Genomic DNA, 18,257 nt, shown 5'->3' on the forward strand with positions numbered 1-18,257 from the left:
CTGTCGGCTTCGCCCAAGTTCCCGCGCATAGAGATGGGAAGATCGGTAGAGAGAGAGCCTTGCCCGCTTTTTTCACGAGACCCCACCCACACTTCTGTACACATAAAACAAGAAAGCTCGCAGATTGGTGAACAGGCTGTTTCCTATTCGTGAGACAGACGCAGAGGGACGGATGTCACTGCGCAGCGGAGCCAATTCATCGGTAAGCGGACGCCCATCGGATCAAGATGGAGAATATGCCGACACATGATAGTGTATTTCCTTATGTTCTCAGCACCTCCCCTTCCCTTCCCTTCCTCCCCCCTCCTCACGCACACACACCAGTCCCTCTTTGGGGCTCACTCCGCTTCTTGTGACCCGTGTGTGTGTGCCTTCGCCTGACGGTTCGAAAGCAGAATAGGCTCTCGCGCAGCACGCGGGTGAAAGACGGAGGATGCGCTGCTCCTCCTCCACACCTGCGGCCCCGCCTGCCGTAACGAGAAGCTCCAATCTGTGGCACTACCGCGCGCTTCTACAAGTCTTGGCCTACGCTAGTGAACGGGAGCAGACAGCAGAGCAAGTGGTGCGCGACGCCTTGACGGGAGGCGTGGTGGTCCCCTTCACAGTCACGCTCAGCACGAGTCCACCAGATGTGGGGATGAAAACAAAAAGTCTACCTCAGGCCACACCTCCGGATGTGGCAGGAAGGGCAGAGAGCCAGTCAAGTGGGGGAGTCAGCATCTCTACACTTTTGCTGCCGTCCTCCAAGTTCATTGGGACGACCGCGTCTCTTCTCGCCGACGGCTTCTTCTGCTTTGCCCCGCTTTCTTCCACCGTGGAAAACCCGCGACGCACCTCCTATCAACATCGTTCCGAGTGCCAACCTCGAGATCTTTTCACATTGCTTATACTTCTCTTTCCGGAGTGCTTCATCGCCGAAAAGGGGCCGCACACTGGACTGGCGATGCGCGATAGGGAGGGGTCGGCCTCGCAGACGCAGTCAAGCAACCGTGCCGAGAGCGACATGCAGCAGTCGTGCCCTGCTTCGAGGAGCAGCCCGCCCAGCGTCCACACGCCCTTCATCTTGCCGCACGGCCTGATCACCCCCTCGGCGCAGCGCATACACGCGAGTGTGAGCGAGGGACAGGGCAGCGTGGCGGGCGCAGAACCGCTGCTGCACAGCGTGAACAACGCGGCGGTGGGCGGTTTTCCTGCAGCGCCTTTCGCGATTTCGCCACCTCAGCAATCTCCCGCAAATCTTCTTCAAGTCGACGCGGGCGGCAGCGACGGCGAGTGTTTAGGAGGCGACAACACAACCAGCTCCGCGGCGACAAACGTGAAGGGGTTTCCGGTTGTCAACACGGTGCTTCTCTCACTCGACGTGCTGGACGTGCTCTTGGAGTCGAGGCGGTCTTTGGCCATCGTGTTGCTCTCTCTGATGAACGATGCACTGCGCGAAGTGCAGTACCGGCAGCTCGAACAGTCTCAGACAGCAAAGCCAGCCACGGGCAAGACGCCGGCCGCAAGGCACCCATCTTGTGAGGGTGGGGTGTTGCAGTTCTCTGCAGAGGTACTTCTGACAGCAAAGCTGCTTCTCATGTCCGTGATTTCGGCTTCTGCGGTTTGGCGACATCGCGTTTCCGTGGCGGTGGAAATCACCAATGCAGCGCTGCAAGAGGCTTCTCTGCCTCCATCGCCTCCTCCACCCCCGTCTCACGTGCTGAGTGAGCTGCTGGGTGAGGAGACGGAGGAGGCAACGGCTTTTTTAACCGCGCCGGTAGAGCAGTGGATCTGGGGCAGGGAGAAAGGCACCCTTGGCCAGTGGTATGACCGACTTCTCGATCGGCTTCTGATGGCTACCGACCGTGCCGGTGTCCAACTCGACGCGTACTTGAGAGCTGCCAAATGGAAAGCAGTGAGCAGCGGATGCAGTGTCTCGTCATTTCCAACTCTTCTTCTGCACCGGCCATCGGACGGGCAGCCGGCGGTGGAGATGAGTCTCGCTTCCATACCTCCATTCAGCGGTGTTGTGCGGCTACCCTCGCTACCTATTCAGCAGGGCGAGGTGCACATGCTACTGTGCCCCACTGTGTTGGATGACAAGGCTGGTGTGGTGCAGGCTCGTGGGCACGAGCTCCTGCTAGATTCGACATCGTCGCCGACAGCGGATTTTTTTCAAGCATGCGCGTCAACCGTGTGCACAGAGGCGCAGCTGCAACCGTGCGGTGATGCGGTGCCGTGGCTTTTCCGTCACCGACTAGCAGACCTTTCGTCTACTGAGCAGGGCATCATCGCTGCTGCCTTGTGCGACCCCTCGACGCTTTCTGCGGTGCTAGAGAAGAATGCTGCTATGCTAGCGCGACTCACGCTGTGGTGCCGAGACCGTTGGCCACCGCCATCCGATGCAGCAAGTGTGCTGGGAAGCGCACCGAGACGGCCGAACGACCGTATGGTCAATAGCGGCAGAAAGTCGCTGCATTCTATTGGAGATGAGGTCGAACAGCAAATTCTCTTTCAGCGCCCATTCAACGCCGCAGTGGGGCGGTATGTGCGCGAGCTGGTCACACTGAAAGGACTGAGCAAAGATGTGCTCGAGGCATGGATGCGGCACATATGCAAAGGTGTCGTGGCGACAGAAGGTTCCACCGTCGACGGTAGTGTTTCCTCTTCGCATCGTTCCATGTTCCTTGCGTTGGTGAAGTTTGCCGTGCTGCATAATCGGTGGCGACTTCATCCAGAGGTGGAGGCGCTGCAGAAAGAGTATGTGTCATGTAGCCGGATAGTTGGCGGATGAGGCTCGCTGGTGCGGGAAGGAGAACACCTCAGGCAGAGCAGGGCCTTCTCTCATGGGCCAACGCAACGCGAGACTATGGAAGGAAACCACCCACCGGCGTGGCTACTTGCCTCCGCTGCCTGGAGGGAGGTTGAAAGAGTGGGAGGGGGGCTTCTTAACGTAGAGCGTTCCGGTATAGTTCCCCCTCCACACACACACACTCCTTCAACCTCCTCTCGCCTCTGCGCCTTGCAGCAAGTTCTCCCTTTTTCTAGTCGTCGCTCGACTGCAGCCGGAGGCGGGAGCGAGCGGGGGGGAAGGCAGCGACGTGTGAAGTGAATGGTTTCCTTTTTCGGTCGTCACCTGAGTCGCTTATTATTTCATTTTACCCCGCGCCCGTGTGCGTGTCGCCGGCGCGTTTCTGCTCCTGCAGAATCACACGCGTGGGAATGTTGGCTGCTCTTCTTGCCACGTTGACTCGCAAGCACGTACACGGATACTCATTTACATTCACATATATGTGTAGGAGACCCATGGGTCCTGAAACTCGCAAAAGAGCTTTTGGCATCTCTTTGTCCCTTTTCTGTATCGATGCCTGTGTGTGTGTGTGTGCAGACGAGCACTGTGCGCTGCAGCGGCACTGCCCTATTCCGGTGCCGCAGGAGGGAAAGAGGGATGATTGGGGGTAAAGAATCGCTACAGTATCGAGAAGGTGGGTATTTGTGTGACTGATGTGTGCACGAGTGTGAACGCTTGTTTCCCTCGCATTAGCTGCGACGATATCTCTTTGCGCCATGCTGCTGCCTCAGGAGACCTCTTCTTTTGATTTGATCTTCACATTATTCGTCATGTGTCAGCCTCTCTCCCCCTCACTCGCTCTCTCCGCCGCCGATCGGTGCGTATTGCGGGCTCTACACGACGCGTGACACCGCGAACGTTTTTTCTTTTTATCATTTCGCTTGGCTGTGTCCCCTTTCTTCATCTGGTTTGATCTCAAAGCGTTTCACTTATGGCTGTTATCGCATGCCCGCGCATGGCACCTCGCGCTGAAACCGTGGAGGTCGACGTCCAGATGCCTTAGAAGAGGCAAAGGATCAGGGGGAATAGGCAGCGTCTTCTTCCGTTCCGTGTTATCTTGTTGGTCAATTATTTCTTGAAAATGTTTAGCGTGAGGCCCTTGCGTCGTGACAACGTTGGGTAGGCGTGTGGTATACGTACACGGGCACTAACACACACAAACACTAGGCAGATGGACCGCCTTCAGAAGTTCTTCTGCCCACTTCCCGTGAATTCTGGCGTTGCGTCGAGAAGTATGGGCTGGACTCGGTGGTCTCGGCTCAGCAGGCCTTCGCCGATGCGCGCAAGATGTATATTTCACCTCAAATTGAAAAGATGGGCGATGGCGGAGACGAAGGCAGGAGGCGTACTGCTGTCTTGTACAGTCGACGGGCAGAACTTCTGCTCTTTCAGCATACTATTCAAGGCGACGATAAAAGAAAACGATACCTGTCGCACTCTTTCCACTGCCGGTCGATGACACCTGGAGAGCGACTTTGCTGCTGCCCGGCTCCCCTGCACTGGCGCTTGCGAAGGAACGAACGTGGTGTTGTTCCGGGTCTCTTCCGTTTACTTCCTTTCCCGCTCTCTCCGTTACCTTTGCTTTCTCTCTCTCGTCGGTATACATCCATACCCATTTATGTGTCTACTCATATACGAACGTACACACATACACACACACACACGTTCGTGTGTGTGTATGAATCCACCGGCATCCATGGACTCCTCATGCTCCTCTCCAAGTGCCATCGACCCAGTTCCCTACCAGATAGGATCTCGACATGCGCAACTACAACAACTTCAACCGCGTGTGGAAGGCGCCACGCCGCCCGTTCGAGAAGGAACGCCTGGACCGCGAGATGAAGCTGTGCGGACAGTATGGTCTACGCTGCAAGCGCGAGATTTGGCGCGTGAACATGACGCTCTCCAAGATGCGCCGCACGGCCCGTCTGCTGCTGACGCTGCCCGAGAACCACCCCCGCCGCCTGCTGGAAGGCTCCGCGATCATGCGCCGCTGCCACGAGTACGGCTTCCTCGACGAAGAGAAGGACAAGCTCGATTACGTGCTGTCGCTGACGGTGCCAGATATCCTTGAGCGCCGCCTGCAGACCATTGTCTTCAAGGCCGGCCTCGCCAAGTCCGTGCATCACGCCCGCGTCCTCATCCAGCAGCGCCACATCGCTGTCGCCAAGCAGATTGTGACCATTCCCTCTTTCATGGTGCGCGTGAGCAGCGAGCGCCACATCGCCTTCGCGGATGCCTCGCCGTTCGGCAACGGCCGCCCCGGCCGCGTCAAGCGCGTGCGCGCGAAGGCGGCCAAGCGCAAGGCCGCCGGTGGCGACGATGAGTAAGGCGTCAGAGGATGTGCAGGGGCTGCGCCCGGTGAGCATGTTCTCCTCTCATGCGAGCGACACTTCGTGAGGCAGCAGCGGATGGGCCTTCACCACTATTCCAGGTGCTGGTGCGGGGCCCTGTCACATGAGCCTCCGACTGCTGCCCTTTTCACTGTCCTGCTCCATCCAGCGCCACGCTTCTTCTCGAGAGTGGCCAGCGGGGGGAGGTAAAGCGGGTTCGAAGGGCACCCCTTTCCCCTGTTTTTTTTCTCTTTTTGCTTTTCCTGTTCGCGTGTTCTCCTTCGACGCTTATTTCACCGTCTAAACCCCCCCAAACACACACACACAAAAAAACATCTCTGCCCTCGCATTGCCGTTGCAGGAGTTGGCACTGGGCTGTAGTGCTAGCGATCCAGTCAGCCCTTTCATGTTCTCGGTGTCTCACTTGCTCACTCGTGAGGCTCTCAGACGGCAGGAGGCATAGCACTCCCCTAGGCAGGTGGGCGGGCAGAGCAGCCCCCCCCCGGAGGGGCGCAAAGGACGACAAGGAGTCCGGAAGAGAACTCATAGTCTCTGTGCCGGTAGCCGCGCTCTCCCTTCGTGGTGCGCCACCGAATGAGCAACCGCTGCTCCCTCATTTCTATGTGGGTGTTCGGCAAAAGCACATGACGAAGGCGGCAGTGCGGATGCCTTTTTTTGCCCCCGTTGCACGATTTGTTCTTTGCGTCGTCGCTTTCTGAACATGAGTGCTCCCCCTCCCTATTCACGGCGCATGTCCTGCGCCTCTCGGTTTCATGCCACCGCCATCACAACCTCCTCAATGCGGGCGCCTCCTCAACGACCCCCTCCCCCCAACCCATGCTTCCCACTCTCTTCTGTAGCAACCCACGCTCTTTACGCTCCCAGTCCGCCTCCACCTACATAGCATTACACAGAATTTTGCCCTTCTTCCTTCCATCCCTTCCCCCGTCCACCACTCACCCCCACCACCCATGTCGTCGCGTGTAACTGTCCTCAATAGCCAACTGCCGGCGCACAACCGTCTTAAGACGCCTTACGAGCAGGAGCTGATCGAAACAGTGAAGAAGTTGACGTCCCCTGGCAAAGGCCTGCTGGCGGCGGATGAGTCGATCGGCTCGTGCTCGAAGCGGTTCGCACCGATCGGGCTGAGTAACACAGAGGAGCACCGGCGGCAGTACCGCGCGCTTATGCTGGAGGCGGAAGGCCTCGAGCAGTACATCAGCGGTGTCATTCTCCACGACGAGACCGTTTACCAAAAGGCAAGCAACGGGCAAACGTTTCCGGCCTACCTGACAGCGCGCGGGGTGGTGCCTGGTATTAAAACGGACATGGGGCTTTGCCCACTGCTGGAGGGCGCAGAGGGCGAGCAAATGACCGAGGGGCTGGACGGCTACGTGAAGCGTGCCTCTGCCTACTACAAGAAGGGGTGCCGCTTCTGCAAGTGGCGCAATGTGTACAAGATCCAGAATGATACAGTATCGGAATCAGCCGTGCGTTTCAATGCCGAGACACTCGCACGCTACGCGATCCTGTCGCAGATGAGCGGCCTTGTGCCGATCGTGGAGCCGGAGGTGATGATTGACGGCAAGCACGACATTGAAACGTGCCAGCGCGTGTCGGAGCACGTGTGGCGCGAGGTGGTGGCAGCGCTGCAGCGCCACGGTGTCGTATGGGAGGGGTGCCTGCTGAAGCCGAACATGGTCGTGCCCGGCGCCGAGTCCAGCACAACGGCGACGCCGGAGCAAGTGGCCCACTACACGGTCATGACGCTTGCGCGCACGATGCCGGCGATGCTCCCTGGTGTGATGTTCTTGTCCGGCGGACTGAGCGAGGTGCAGGCGAGCGAGTACCTGAACGCGATCAACAGGAGCCCGCTGCCACGGCCGTTTTTCCTCAGCTTCTCGTACGCGCGTGCGCTGCAGTCGTCCGCGCTGAAGGCGTGGGGCGGCAAGGAGTCCGGCGTTGCTGCCGGGCGCCGCGCCTTTTTGCACCGCGCAAAGATGAACTCGCTTGCACAACTCGGCAAGTACAACCGCGCCGATGACGACGCCTCCTCGGCATCGCTGTACGTTAAGGGCAACACATACTAAGCCTCATTGGGGTGTCATGGCGCCCGCCTCAGGGGCGGATTCGGGGTCCCTTTTTCTCCAAATGGGGGGGGGCTATGAAAAGAGGCGGCTGGCGTTTTCGCAAAAGCGTACCATGTTGTGCTGCGCGCCTGGCTGCGGTGGCCACCTCATACCGGGGGAAGCGGATTTTCGAGCGGGATGCAAACGACTCCAACGCGTTGCTTCTCATCTGATAACCACAGCAATCGCGGCAGGGGGGCAAGTGCGTGTGCAGCGACTTCTCTTGATGCTTTCCTTTGGTGGAGACTTCCAAAGGAAGTCGAACGCTCTCCGAGGAGACAATAACGCCGTCATTGCCCTTCATCTTGCCTTCCTCCGGCCCTTCTGCGTCGCCTCTCCCCCTCCTCCCTTACCCTCTATCTGTCCTCCGCCTCCACAAAAGTCAAAAAAAGGTAAACAATGCTTGCGAGGCAACGAAAAAAAACGCTAAACGCACAATATGTATCGAAGATTCGTGTTTTGCCTCATCGTGACTGTGAGGAAAGAAACTATCTCGACGTGACATTAAGAGCCAAGGGCTTCTCATGCGCGATGCGGACGAGTCTACGTCGCAAACTGTCGAGTAGCATTGGAAGAGGAGTTGTCTCACTGTTTCCATGTAGGCATATACATACATATATATACATATATATATATGTGTATGTGTGTGTCTGTGCCCGAGTATGTGTACGTATGGTCGCTCTTCTTGCACAACGACTGTGTGCTCATCCTTTTTGTGTGTGTGTTTCGTTTCTTTTTTCCCTTTTCGTGTCTGTTGTTTACGCCTTTTCTATCTCTTTCCTTTTCCGTGTGGTTCTCTGGGCGCGTGCGCACCTGCCAATGCCCCATCACACGTCCTCGCACGCACCTGCTGAAGGGGAAGAGAAGAAACGAAGCACACACACACACAAAAAGGAACATCCCCTTTTTTTTCTTGCTTCTCCATTAAACGAACCAACAAGAGAGAGGGGGGAAGGGAGAGGAATGCACAGGTCTCAGGATGTCATACACTGCTTCGCCTCCCCTCACTCTCACTGTCTCTCTCTCTGTGTCTGTGTTTGTATGTGCGTGTGTGAAGGCTCGGCTTTCTCGTTGATTTCCTATTTTACACTGACCAAAGCCCCTGAGCACGGTAAAATAAGGAGCACCGACATCTAAATAGACGAGCGCAATTCCGCTGCCCTGCCACTGAAGCAGACCTCCATGGGCGCGAAGGAGGTATGGCTGAACTACATGCCGTGGTTCTAGCGGCGACGTCTGCTGCGCGCGATGCGAGAAGGCGGCACAGGTGCATGCGCGGAAGGTGCTCGGGTAGACTGCCGGCCAACCTGGGGCCAGACCCCCTTCTGCGACCCGGCACCCGGCTGTATGGCATGTCCCTTTTCCCGTCGCCGCACGCCTCGGCCCTGGAGGGTGCCGTGTGGAGAATCGCCACGTCGGGGTCTGGGGAACCCCGACGGTGTTGCCCAGGGCGAAGTCACCGTGCTTTCGGCATTGTGTCGCATCAGCCCCCCTCTTGGCCCGATGCAGGGCACGCCGCAACCATCGCACACGTGCACGTGAGGTTTGCCTGAAATGCGCGTCTTTGTGCTCAATCTGTCACTGCTGCTCTTCTGGACTCCGGATGCTTTCGCGAGAATGTGCCACGCCACGTGGCTTGTACTGTACAGCGCTGGTGCGCGCACACACACAGACACACACGCACAGGGCGCTCCTAGATTCGCAGCGTGGGACCGGTCGCAGACGGAAGCCGTGAGCCATGGGGAAAAGGGCCGCCGCTCTTCTCTCCGCTTGCAGGCAAAGCTACCCGGGGGAGGTGTCTAGCTGACTCGCCGACATGGGCGGTGGCTGGCGGAAGGCTGCGACGGATCTCTGATGAGAGCAGCACTCCGCCGCCTCCGCAATCCGGACGCCTCTCACCGGCAGGGGTGTGCCAAGTGGAAGGGGGGGGGCTTGTCGATAGCCAAGCGTCTGCGGGCAGAGAGGGCATCCCACGCGTCCCTGAGGAGGTGCTGAAGGGGGAAAAGGGCAGCGGTAGAAGGCCGACAGCTGAAGCTGGTGCAGCGCCGCTGAGAGGCGCGTAATCGCGTCGACAATGCACACGGTCACACGGCGACACGCTGCGGCTGCGGGAGAAGAGGGCTGCGGGGTCTTGTTGCTGTGTCTGGACGTGGGTGCCTGCCATAAAGCATCGCGGCCGCGCCTGAGTCGACAGTTGCCGAATCCAGCGCCATCTCCCCTCCGCGAACCCCGGAGCTGCGCGTCACGAGGGAGAAGCTGCCCCTGAGCCGCTCGGTTTTCCCTCCCTGCCTGGAGAGACGGCCCACAGCGCATCAGGGAGTGGCGCGTGGAAGCAGACGCCACCGCTGCGCATGAGGGGGGTGTCTGCCGGCGGAGTCCCGGAGGTGGAAAGCGCCCGCGTACCCGCATGCGGGAGACGCCGGGGCGACGCCACCACACCGTGATGCTGGCGTGTGCACGCCCCCTGCCAAGATACACATAGTAGCCCCCTCTCGTGGTTGCGGATGGACGCAGGCGAAAATGTGGAGTGGAGGAGCAGGGGCGTCAGTTCATTCAAGCAGGTCTCTGTTGCTTGCTCGGATGGGAGGGGGGCGCTCACAATGAATCCGACTGCCTTGGCGCGAAAGCGCGCAAACGACTTCCTGCATTGTGCGCTCGCCCTCTCCAAGGCCGGCCACTCATGCAAGCAGGCATGTCCTCCCGCGCACAGCACGTCCCGCTGTGCGTATCGCAAGGACCGCTCCAGCGTGTCGGCCGATAGAGCGCACAGATAGGAAGTGTACGCCGCGAGGGCCTGGGCAGCGATGCTCTTCCATGCAGATGGAAGCAGCGGAGAGTGTCAGTGGGCCGCAGTGCTGACAGCCAAAGAGGAAAATTCGTTGCTGTGAGGGCCTTCATACCCGCAAACGGCTTCCGTCTTTGGTGCTGCTGCCCTCCAGAGGGCGACTGGTAATGTGCCTCGTATGGCGTCCTTGTCTGTGGGGGATGTGGGGAGGATGAGGCAGTCGGCAGAGAGGACGTGGTGCCGTTTGCCAGGGTTGCTGAGCACCACCGTCGGCCAGCTCACCACAGCCGTGACGAGAAGCGGGGGCTCAGGAGTGATCCCTGTGGGCGCCGGCACGCAAAGCCCGCTATATCGGATGCACTCTGGTCGGAGCGAGCGCAGGCGTGAAGATCATCGACGAGTGCCGCGGCCCAGGGATTATGGCGCAAGCTCACGGTGGACGCCCCCCGCGCCGTGATCTGTCAAGCCCGACCTGGGGACCCAGTGCGCCAGCACTGCTCCCGTCCCTGTACCTGGCTGGCACCGGCGCACATTGTCTTGAAGCCCAGGGAGGTCCACTGCGGAGAGGCGAGGGCGGAGGCCACGGTGCTCTGGTGAGGCAGTGTCTCACCAGATGAGCGCGCAGTGGTCGCGTAGGTGGCACGCATTCGTAGCCAGCGCCGCAAGGGCGGTAAGATGCGGGCTCATCGTTGGGTATGTGCGGCCTCCGAAGAGGGTTCGAAAACCCTCTGTCCTGTGCGACAGACCTGGCCGACGGCGACAGTGTGGCTGTCGTTGCTGATATGCAGTCTCCGTGTGTTCACCAGTGCGACGGGGACTTCGTTAGTGGCATCTCATCTCCATCGAGAGCCGTTCGCGAGGCCTAGGGTAGGTCTTGGTGGGACGTCTTGATTAGGACGGCTTGGGGGAGGTGCCGGATGCTGCGCTGACTTTTTTCTTTCGGGGCAACACCGATACGTTGTCTTTCTGCTCTCTCGCCCATATGTGTTACCCACTCCCCGCTACTTGTGCTCTGTCGCCAGTGTGTGTGTGTGTGTGCGGACGGGATAGGAGTGGCTCCATGGGTGATTCACCGTTCATTCGTGTCGCCTGCTGGGGTGGTGGTCTTGTGCGGCGTCAGAACGGCAGTATGAGACCCGCACGTCTTTGCGGACGCGTTCAGCACGGTCTCGGAAGATCCGTTTGTTCACGAGAGTGCACTGCAGCAGCTCGTTCGCTTCAGGAAAAGGGGATGTTATGGCGCCCTCTATCCCCGCGCCCCCCATGCCGTATCCCTCCTCAAAGCAGACCGCAAAGACCATCGCACCACAACAACTAGATGCCTCATAGGCGTCCAAAAACGTCGCCGCAGCCCCCAGCTGCGTTGTTCCGTGGCGAAGACTTGTCGCCGTTGGCGCGTAACGGCTGTTTGGCGTGAAACCGATCGCATGAAGGACCCGATCACGCTCAGGTTCGCTCTTTGTGTTACTCGTACAGTGGGGTGGGCCGGCGTCCATTCGAAGAAGACCGGAAGGAGAACGGCCTCGTGTGTGATCCAGAGCTCACCAATTCCCCGCTTCACTCTAGGATTTCAAGCCGGGCGTTGGACGGTGTTAGCTACGAGGGCCATCGTAGCACAGCAAGGCCGTCACTGCTTCCGAGAAACACCTTAGTACCGGGGGGAGCCTGCTCATATATGCATATGTCCTGCCGAACGAGCCGAGAAGCGACGCCCCCGTGGTTGTTTTTTTACTGCTGCCCCCGAACACCACGCTCCTCAGAGCCTTGATACTTTACGAGCCGCTGAGGAGGAGGGAGGGGAGAAGCGCGCCCATCCAGAAAGTGCATACGCGTGTGATTCGCAGATTTTTCCAGAAGTCGGGCTCTCCGGCAGCGCTTGGTGCTGTTCCGTCAAATGCCATGGCACCGCAGACAGGACAGGCTGACGTGCAGCACTGCACTGCTGCACGGTGCCCTATCGCTGCAGCAGCAGTAACACAGTGGGCAGGCTCACGGACCTGTTGAACATCTTCTCAGCACTGACAGTGAATCACTGTCTACAGGTGATGCCTAGTATAGGCCGGCACGGCAAAGCGCCAGCTCGGACCCGTCCGCCGACTTCAAAGAGTCTGCCACTGATGCCGCGGCAAGGGCGCTGGCACAGTGAGGACAAAAATGAGGTTGCGCGAAAGCAACAGGAAACCAGTCCTCCTCTCCCCTCCCTTTCTATCTATCCCACAGGGGAGAAGAAGCTTGCCGTATGGACAGCAACTAGACCAGGAACGCAACGAGGAATGGAGCGCGTCCACATGTGATGGGGCGTGGATGACACGCACTATGGGGCCCTATTGGGGATGCTCGTGGAAAAAAACAGCGGCCTTGGCAATCGCATGGTCGTCAAGCCACTGCGGTGCCGCATGGGTCGCGGCGGGAGGTGTTCATGCGGTAAACAAAAGCTAGCGGACGCTACCAGCCTCCGTAGCGAAGCTGTTTTCCCTGCGGAGTATCAATAGAAAAGGTGCCGGTGCTCATCCGGCTTCCTGCGTGCCGTTGCCCTCCCCCCCCCCACACACACACATTCCTCCACCAATGCCACAGCGGATTGCCCCTGCTGAGCTGTTTCTTTCGGCAGGCACGTGAAGATGCGTGATGTGGGCAAGGACGCACAGCAATCGATGAAAGGCTTTCCTCCTATGCGCTTCACCTCCCCATTCGGCCACCTTTGCCTCACGTATGGTGGCAGAACCTCCATTCAACGCATTTGGTTGCGAAATACGCGCCAGGTCCTCTTCATTTTGTGTGCCACCACGTACACTTCACATTTTGCGTTGGCGCTGCTGTAGGAAGCTTTAGGGTAGCGACGGACACGATGGCCGTCAACTACAGCTGCCTTGCCGCCGGAAAGCAACTTACCCCAGAGGAGCTGGAGAAGCAGATTGAGCGGCTCACGGCCCCACGACATGAGGTGGAGCTGCGTGATCCCTTCGAGGTGTGCCCGACAAAGCGCATCTCGGCTGAGGCGCTTTCCAAGATGACGGATCGTCTCTACACCCAAAGTCTCCAGCACAGGCAGGAGCGCCTGGCCGCGGCAGAGAACGCTGCGTATGGTGCGCACACGCGCAGCAGCGCAATCGATGCTGCCCCACTCACGCCAGAGGACCTCGAGCAATCCGTGAAGCGATTGTACAACGACTCCCTTGAACGGAAGCAGGCAAACATGGAGCAGCTCCGGCGCCAATACCAGTATCAGCGCGTTGCCAAAAAAAAGGTGCCGCTCAATACGTTCGTGCAGCACATGTACTACGATCGACTGGAGGCCATGAAGAAGACAGAGAAGCGCCTGTATGATACCTACCTGGCTCCAACAGAGATTCACACAGGCACCATTTCCCGCGAGCAAGCCGATGAGGCATCCAACCGACTCTGCACCACAAAATGAGGGGGTCAGGTGTCCAAAGGTAGGGCGTCGAAGGCACGGCGTATCTTGCCACCGTATGTACACTATGTCCAGCGTTTTGTTTCCATACTTTCTCCCTGAATCTTTTCTTCGCTGCCACTGTTCACGTGGATTGGCGTGCCCTTGTGAGCCGCGCATACTTCGGACTGCGCCATGAGCGTTTGTAGCCCTGACTACTCCTCTTACAAAGACTCGCACGGTCAGGGGGAGCCGTGGCGCACCGGTGAGATCTCTTGCCCGTTTCACCTTTGCGAAGGCTGTTTTTTTTTTCCTAATATGTCCGGTCCTCTCTCTCTCTTTCGTTCTCGGTCTCTCCTCGCGCGTACACGCGTCTATCATGGGCAATGTCTCACGCGCACACGCATCCGTTTGCCCTTGCTCGGCATATCTTCACGCTCTTCTCTCTCCTCCCCTCCTCTCTCTCTTCTCTTCTTTTCTTTTTAGGTAAGCATTTGATTTGGCGCTCCCGTGCTGCTGCAGCGGCACTTCCTCAGCTCCGGTGGCGGCACACACCACCTCGCCCAGAGCGGGGCAGTCTATCCCGCTCAACTTCTCTTTTGCTCTCTCTCTGTCAGCAGCCCACTGCAAGGGCGATCCCCCCACCTCCCTCCCCCTCTTCTCCCCCTTGGGAAGATGGCCGACGCTGCCGCGTACCTCAAGTTTGGTAAGAAGATCCAGTCTCATCGATTCGGAAGGACTGGTGTGGCTCGAGAGGAAGCAACGGCTAACAGTAACGACGGGTCTACGGTAGCTGTGTATAACGGCGGCACTGCTGGCGAGCATGCGACCTCCACTAGCGGGGCCAGTGGCGTAGTGGTGGTGCAGCTGAATGACGCGCAGCGGGAGGTGCAGCAGCTGCCCATGAAAAAGAAACGCGCTGCAAAGCGATCACGCAGCGACAATGAGGAAGAGAGCAGACTTGACGCCCCATCAGTGACGCCGAGCTCGGTGGTGCAGGCTGCACTAGCGACGCGCACCTGTCAGCCCGCCTCACATGACATGACCTTCGGTGGCGGAGGATTCGATGACGGACTGCGTTTAACAAACATGGCGTCGCCGACGGCGCCGGTGCCACCGGTGGAGGCGGTGGCGCAGCGCATCGACCTCATGTCGAAGTGGTTTCCGGCATCCTTGCAAGAGCGCAAGCTGGACGCCGCGGTTGCACCCTCCATGTTGTTTGTGGAATCCACCGTCAACCGCGTGAACAAGATGCGCGAGTACGTTCTCATCTTGCGCTACGGCATTGAGGATGTGGAGGCGCTCTTGGAAGAAACACGACGAAATCAGTCTAGCGTGTGGAAGGAGGAGACAGGCGCCGTTCCGGCTCAACAACGGCAACGGCGAGAGTACTGGAACCTGTCACGGAGCGCCGTTCAAGCGTTGGTGCCTTCAGTTGGCCTCCAGCCTTTCACGGAGGCGCTCGCGGAGTTTTCAGATGCCGTCTTCACCTCGACTTCATCAGTTGCAGCGGTTGTCTACCGCCTCTTTTCTCGGCGTCGTCGCGTTGGTGCGCCAATGGGTTACAACATCAAGGCCTGGCACGAGTATCTCAATACTCATGGCCCAGAGAGCGGGCGCGTGCCGCGACTTTCAGATATTCTCTGGTTGAGTGCAGCTAGCACGTCGGCTATGTTTACCGCCTCGACAAGCCGACTGTTGCGCGGTGCGCGAGCTTGTGCGGAGCAGATTAACGTGCCAGATGCCGCCGAGGATGAGAAAGCGTCGTGTGCAGAGTCTGGGGACGACTCCGTGTCCTCTGATCGACCGAGGTTCTTCGACAACACCGAGAATGCCATTGAAGAGAGTGCGCCGGCTACAACGCGCGTGTGGCTGTTATCCACACCCATTGATTTTTCGCCGACGTTAAGTCCTGATCAACGGGCACTTCTCTCTTTTCTGCGCTTTCTGATGCCGACCTCTCACACGTCATGCGCGCGTTCGACCTCGGCAGGCTATGGAGTGTGGATCTTCGCGTCCTTCAGCGCCCTCGACATTCCACTCGATCCGGACACAGACCGCCTTGCTCATGATCTATTCCGCACCTGCTGTCGACACCTCCGCACACTCGCAGCTTGGCTTGGCGTCTCCGGCAGCATCCGCGACGCGCTGTTGGGCAAGCTTCATCCTCGGGCACCGGCCGCGGCACCACCTTCGTATACTTCCCTCAACGATGTTAGGAAAGAGGATGTGCTGGCGCTGTACACCTTAGTTGTCATCTTGGCTCGCTTCTTCCGTCAAAACCAAGATCATTTCATGCCGCTTTGAGCGCAGGACGGATTCAGGTAGTAGGGAAGGGACCCATGCGCATCTGGCGAACAGCATCGTCGACATCCTTCGCTCTTGTTGGTGCCTTTCTCTGGGTCTGTGTGAGTGTGTGTGTGTGTGTGCATCTGCGTCAGTATGGATGAGCATGCAGGGACGCCGGCTATCGAGACGCGTATACGCCTGTCCGCCCCGCTCTCCCCTTTCAAGTGCTCATAGCAGCAAAACAAAAAAAGGTGACTCCAGCGGCCTCGCCTGCGGCAGGCCCGTTACTCGATGACTCATTCCGTGTTCTTTCCGCTTTGCCAGGGTTGCTGGTACCCTGTTGGCGCCACTGCCCGCGAATCGAAGGGGCGTGGGCATCGGCAAGCGCGACAACCACGCATCACACATGGTTGCCGCTACTTCGCATGGGTTTCTGCGTGCCTGCGAGCAATCGATTCTCTTCATCGTCTCCTCACGTTCGACAACCACGTTTCCTTGTTCGCTCTTCTCCTTCGCATGCCCCTCTCTGTCCCTCTTGTGTGGTCGTGTGCCTCTGCACCCTCTCCCTATTTCCTCTCTCGTATGCATACCGAACCTCTTCCACCTTTTTGACCGCCTCCCCTGCATGAGGATGAAAAGGGGGGCACGAGAGCACCTCGACCGTCTGTCTTTGGTACTGCTGCTGTGCGCATATTTTCGGCGACGGCCCTTCTTTTCTCGTCACATAGACTCTTCTATATATATATAGCATCTCTTTCTCCTCCTGTTGTCACATATACCCACACACGCACACCCTCTTGGCTACGATACCCCTTAGAAGGGCGTGCGAAGTCCGTCCATTTTCTCTTTGGGGGAGGCTGCGATGATAAGCCGCCTCTCCGCCCCTCTCTTGTGTTCGTGTGCATGAGGGATAGAGACGAGCACCGCAGTCCTTTTGAACGCGCCAACGTTCATCAGTGTTGGCGTGGCCGACCTCGGGCTCCCCCCCGGGGGAGGTTGACATACATACACATATACACATATATATACATACAGAGAGCTCCTGTTATGTTCACTTTGCTGTGCTGCGCAGATTTGGCGGGCGACAAGGTGAACCTCGAGATCACCCTAGACGCCTTTCCGGCTACGCTTCCGCACTTGGAGAGCGACATTGCTCGTATATTCAATCAAGAGGCGCAGGAGTTGGCTGCACTGGAAAGCTGCACGAGTTTAGCAGAACCCTTTCAATTGAGGACTGTCTTTATTTACGACGACGTATTGCTGCGCTGGACAACGCTCGAATCACTGTCTCAGCTGCACGAGTACGACCAGTTGTATGTCTTCCAGACGCAAACAGAGTGGCACGTCGACATTCAGAAGGAGCTGCCACCCCCGCGCCCACCGTCGCTCGGCCGCATATGTTCCATTGGAGGCGCCTCATCCGCGTATGCACTGCCGTGCGAAGGTGGCACCGCGTCCTGTACGCGGTCGAGATGCGGTGCGGACGCTCGAGCTTCTGCAGCTGCGGATGTCGATGCGCCACAGCAATCGTTTCCGACACGCTCACCAGTGCGAGCACAGTTAGAAGAGCAACGCCGAGAGGAGGAGCGGCTGGCGCGGCGTTTGTCGGCCGTACGGAGCGAGCGGGAGCGTCTCGAGCGTGAGGCGCAGCGGGAAGAGGAAGTTGAGCGTCGCCGCCGCGTCCTTGAAACGGACCGGCTGCTGAAGCGCAAAGAAGAGGAAATTTGGTTGCAGCGGAGCGCGTTGGCGAGGGCAGAGGAGGAGTTCCAGCGGTATCTGGCGGAGAAGCAGCGCTTGATGGAACGCTTTCCAGCACGTTGATGGATACCAAACCGCCGCGATCACGTGACCTTGGTGCCCCAGCCCCCTGCTGTGTAAACTGGTGTAGCTCATTGCTCCAACGCGCCTAGCTCTCAGCGCTATGGTGGAGATGCAGCCCCCCTCACTTGAATCTCGACGCCCCCCCGTTGCCCTGGCTCGTTTCCCTTCGCCCCTCGTAGGGGAGGGCGTAGTACGAAGAAGCACCGAACAAAACCGAAATAAGACCCTGGCGGATTTGCACGACCGCACTTCGCAGCACTGCAGGGATAGTGGCGACCGCCCTTTCGGCGTTCCATCACCACCCTCCTTACCACGGGAGGGCGACGAACGCCTCATGCGACGGTCCACGTTTCGGAGTCTTGGGCAGCATCGAAGCACACCTAAACCTCACCACGGAGACGGACTGCTTCGGGTAAGCCCTTGCTCTCTCTCTCGGCGGCAAGAGTCCGCCTTGGCGGAACCAAGTCGCATCACTTTCTGCCCTGGGTATGGGTGCCCGTTCTTGCTCGTCTCCCTCTGCTGCACGCTCTTCTTTGTCCGTTGCTCATCTTTCTTCTTGACTCTCTCTCGTGCACGTCACGTCTCGACTAAGCAGTGAATCGCGCTGTGGCGGGCCTCTAGGCGCTCCCCTCCCACTTTCCCTCCTCTCTCTCACTTTTTCTCGTTCACTGTACAC

General features: G+C 58.6%; 4 protein-coding genes across 4 annotated transcripts; all 4 read left to right on the top strand.

Annotated features, from left to right (window-relative positions):
* Positions 1–433: 433 nt before the first annotated feature.
* Positions 434–2,773, top strand: LSCM1_00127 (uncharacterized protein; the record flags this gene model as incomplete). Its single annotated transcript, XM_067317785.1, has 1 exon — positions 434–2,773. The coding sequence occupies one exon, from the start codon at positions 434–436 to the stop codon at positions 2,771–2,773; it is 2,340 nt and encodes a 779-aa protein (XP_067173890.1).
* Positions 2,774–4,590: 1,817 nt separating this feature from the next.
* LSCM1_00128 (uncharacterized protein) lies at positions 4,591–5,160 on the top strand (the record flags this gene model as incomplete). Its single annotated transcript, XM_067317786.1, has 1 exon — positions 4,591–5,160. The coding sequence occupies one exon, from the start codon at positions 4,591–4,593 to the stop codon at positions 5,158–5,160; it is 570 nt and encodes a 189-aa protein (XP_067173891.1).
* Positions 5,161–6,134: 974 nt separating this feature from the next.
* Positions 6,135–7,253, top strand: LSCM1_00129 (uncharacterized protein; the record flags this gene model as incomplete). The annotated part of the gene is made up of 1 exon (XM_067317787.1): positions 6,135–7,253. The coding sequence occupies one exon, from the start codon at positions 6,135–6,137 to the stop codon at positions 7,251–7,253; it is 1,119 nt and encodes a 372-aa protein (XP_067173892.1).
* Positions 7,254–16,807: 9,554 nt separating this feature from the next.
* LSCM1_00132 (uncharacterized protein) lies at positions 16,808–17,581 on the top strand (the record flags this gene model as incomplete). The annotated part of the gene is made up of 1 exon (XM_067317788.1): positions 16,808–17,581. The coding sequence occupies one exon, from the start codon at positions 16,808–16,810 to the stop codon at positions 17,579–17,581; it is 774 nt and encodes a 257-aa protein (XP_067173893.1).
* Positions 17,582–18,257: the final 676 nt, after the last annotated feature.

This window comes from Leishmania martiniquensis, chromosome 36 (genome assembly GCF_017916325.1).
Source record: "Leishmania martiniquensis isolate LSCM1 chromosome 36, whole genome shotgun sequence".
In the NCBI taxonomy this organism is placed as follows: Eukaryota; Euglenozoa; class Kinetoplastea; order Trypanosomatida; family Trypanosomatidae; genus Leishmania; species Leishmania martiniquensis.